This window comes from Cebus imitator, unplaced genomic scaffold (assembly GCF_001604975.1).
Source record: "Cebus imitator isolate Cc_AM_T3 unplaced genomic scaffold, Cebus_imitator-1.0 Scaffold343, whole genome shotgun sequence".
Classification (NCBI taxonomy): domain Eukaryota; kingdom Metazoa; phylum Chordata; class Mammalia; order Primates; family Cebidae; genus Cebus; species Cebus imitator.
In genome coordinates this window covers 829,049-832,898 of record NW_016107658.1, presented here as the reverse complement: position 1 = coordinate 832,898, position 3,850 = coordinate 829,049, and the positions used below count along the sequence as shown (strand labels likewise).

Sequence of the window (3,850 nt, the reverse complement as noted above, 5' to 3'; positions counted from 1 at the left end):
AAACTCCGTCTCAAAAAAAAAAAAAATAATAATAATAATAATTTTAAAAACCTACAATGATGAGAGTATGACAGAGGGAGGAGTCAACTGAAAGAGATCCCTAGGCCAAAGTTGGAACAATTTGAGCAAGAAAATAAAGTGGTATGGATTATAATCAGAGTATAAAATAAATATATGCGAACCCATACTGTATAAATAAATGATTTAATAAACAAATGGGTAAGAATAGACAGGACCCCCCCCAATGCAGAAGAATTCCAAACAACTTTTGTAGATACTCCACCTCAAAAATGTGGAGGATAACTCCCCATTCCATAAGTGTGGCCAATGCATACTGATTTCCTTCTAAAGAGTATAGACTAGGGGGAGTATCTTTACAGTGGAGAAATTTGACAAACACTGCCTCAGCCAAGTGATCAAGGTTAACATCATCACTAATAAGTCATGTTGACACCATGTATCCTTGATATGATGTGATGAGGATGGCATGTTACCTCTGTGGCCTTCCTCCCAAGAACACATAACTTCAGTCTAATCATGAGAAAAACATCAGATAAACACCAAGTGAGGGGTATTCTACAAAATACCTGATGAACATTCCTGTCAAGGTCATCAAAGACAAATACAGTGGCTGTGTGTGGCGTCTCATGCTTATAATGCCACCCCTTTAAGAGGTCACAGTGGGAAGATCACTTGAGGTCAGGAGTTCAAGACCAGCCTGGGCAATAGAGTAAGACCCTGTCTCTAAAAAGAATAAAAAATAAATTAGCCAAGTATGGTTGTGCATGCCTGCAGTTAGGTAGTTGGAAGGCTGAAGCAGGAGGGTTGCTTGAGCCCAGGAGTTTGAGGCTGCAGTGAGGTATGATCACACCAGTGTACCAGCCTGGGCAACAGAGCCAGACCCTGTCTCTAAAAACAAAACAAAACAAACAAAATCTGAGAAGCTTAGGTAAAAACTAAGGAAATTTGAATGAAGTATGGACTTCAGTTAGTAACAGTTCATTAATTGTAACAAATGCAACATCCTAAGATGTTAACAGTGAGAGAAACTGGGTGTTGAGGGTGGTTACAAACAGTTCTGTCTTAGCAATTTTTCTGTATAGCTAAAACCATTCTGAAAAATAAAGCATTTTGGCCAGGCGCAGTGGCTCATGCCTGTAATCCCAGCACTTTGGGAGGCCAAGGCGGGCAGATCATGAGGTCAAGAGACTGAGACCATCCTGGCCAACATGGTGAAATCCCATCTCTACTAAAAATCCAAAAAAAAAAAAAAAAGTTAGCTGGGTATGGTGGTGCATGCCTGTAGTCCCAGCTACTTGGGAGGCTGAGGCAGGAGAATTGCTTGAACCCAGAAGGCAGAGGTTGCAGTGAGCTGAGATCGCGCCACTGCACTCCAGTCTGGTTGCCTGGCGATGGAGCGAGACTCTGTCTCAAAAAAAAAGAAAAGAAAGAAAAATAAAGCATTTTATAAAAAGTCCACTAAGTATGATACATTTTGGCTAGAAGAGATAGAGTTACCCAGAGCAGAGGCAGTTTCTCTGGTACATGAGGTCTGCGAGACCTTTGACCTCATACGGATTCTGAAGCCAGAATGCTTAGGTTTGAATGCTGGCTTTACCATTTATCAGCTAGGGTAACATTTAGCAAGTTATATAAACCCTTTGTGAATAATTTCATCTCTGAAAAGTAGGAATGATAGCCCCTACTTTGTCATGTTGCAGTAAGGATTAAATGAATTAATGTGTATAAAGTGCTTTAATGAGCCCTGGCACACAGTAAATTATATATAAATATTTTGTAAAACTAATAAAAACTATGATGACTAAAAGTTCCTTTAGTAATTAGCTATAATCATACAAGGTAAGGAGATGTGAGTTTGGTTGTTATGAACCAAGTAGTGGTTGCCATAGACATGTCAGTACCTTGACAACCATTATTAGGACATCGCCATAGCTTTCATAAGTGGACAACCTAAGCTGTGTTAATCTGACAAGAAGGCTAGAAAGTTCAATACATCTTCCTATTACTCTGCATATCTTATGTCTTCCATCCAAAAAGAATCAACTTATCGGATAAATAATCACCTCATGGTAAGTAAAACATGACATTATCTTCATTTTATGGATAAGAAATTTGGAAATGGTAGGTTTGGTTGAGGTGATATCACTTCAGGCTACCCAGGAGAGGCACTAGAAATAAAGGATCGGACCAGTAATCCCTAATTCAATCATTTTCCCAGTTTGGTTATCCTACCTACCCTTCCTTGTAAAGGAAGAACTTGTATGATGCCAGTTTGACACTTCTTGGTGGCACTGACAAATACAAAGAGACTGACATCAAGTCAGAAGGCTCTGCCAATTATCAGGAAACAAACATGAAGCAGTTACTGGCCTCTTCGCCAAGGGAGATGGCTATCATGGAACCCAGACAATTAGGCTCTGATGTTTCAGGCTCCAGGTCATATTAGCTTCATGTGCAAAGCTGGAGTAAGGCTGGTTTTGATCACAGGCCATATATAAGGTTTCTCTTTTGTCTGGCATAAGCCAGAGCCATTCTCAAGGAGGTCTTTATGGAAACCTAATGATCTCCCAGGGAGTGAACTGTGCTATAAGAAATGCTATGAAATGTTAGTATTTTGGAACGACAATCCTCCAAAACAGTAAACGACTGAATGACTCTGCAGAACCCTGATAAATTATCCATTAATAAGCTGGCACATAAACTGTGCCCATCAGATAGCTAAGCAAAACCCATCTAAGCATTAACTGAAGTATTTTGTTAACCCAACCAGGGCTTCCTCCAATTCTGGGCTTCAACATACAGTTGTCCCTCACTAAACTTGGGGGAAATGGGTTCCTGGATCCCTTCATATGCCAATATCTGTGCATTCTCAAATCCTGCAGTTTGCACTGTGAAACCCATGTATATGAAAAGTCAGCCCTGCATATACATGAGTTTCACATTCACAAATATCCTCATTTTGTTGAAAAAAATCCTGGTATAAGTAGACTCACGCAGTTCAAAGCCACGTTGTTTAAGGGTCAACTGTAATCAGTCATTAGGGAGAGGTAAATCAAAACCACAATGAAATACCTACCTCACACCCACTAGGATAGCTATAAACAAAAAAACAAGCATTGCTGGTGGGAATGTAGGATATTGTAGCCACTATGCACAACAGTCTGGCAGTTCCTAAAGAGGTTAAATATAGATTTAACATATAACCCAGCAATAAAAGTCCTAGATATATACCCAAGAGAAAAGAAAACATATCCACACAAAAACTTATATACAAATGTTTATAGAAGCATTATTCATAAGAGCCAAAAAGTGGAAACAATCCACTTTTCAAGGATGAACCTTGAAGTGAATACCTTAGGCATTCACTTCCAAATCCAGCTGCACAATGACATCACCGGGGAAGCTTCTGCAGCAGCTCCCTGGAAATTTTTGAGGATGGGACACCTGGATTAATATTTGAAATCCATTAAACTGGATGATCTCTAAGGTCACTTATAGCTCCAAAGATTGTATAAAATCTACAATAATGGGTCACCAACGCCCACATCTTTGAAGAAGAGACATTATTGGTACTTGAAACAGATCTCCCAATAGGTCCTTCTGGAAACCTAAGTTGGTTCTTCTCTTAGGCATCATCCCAATCTCCCCAAGGTTGGATAAAAATATTCTTTTTTTTTTTTGAGACGGAGTTTCGCTCTCGTTACCCAGGCTGGAGTGCAATGGCACGATCTCTCCTCACCGCAGCCTCCACCTCCTGGGTTCAGGCAATTCTCCTGCCTCAGCCTCCTGAGTAGCTGGGATTACAGGCATGTGCCACCATGCCCAGCTG

General features: G+C 40.3%; 1 protein-coding gene across 1 annotated transcript in view; it reads left to right on the top strand.

Moving 5' to 3' along the window:
• The window catches only part of ARL13A (ADP ribosylation factor like GTPase 13A), a 39,935-nt gene that overhangs the window by 18,683 nt on the left and 17,402 nt on the right, over window positions 1-3,850 (top strand). The window contains exon 2 of the mRNA XM_037730424.1: window positions 2,272-2,457. Coding sequence (XP_037586352.1) covers window positions 2,272-2,457 — 186 coding nt within the window. The remainder of the gene's footprint in view (window positions 1-2,271; window positions 2,458-3,850) is intronic.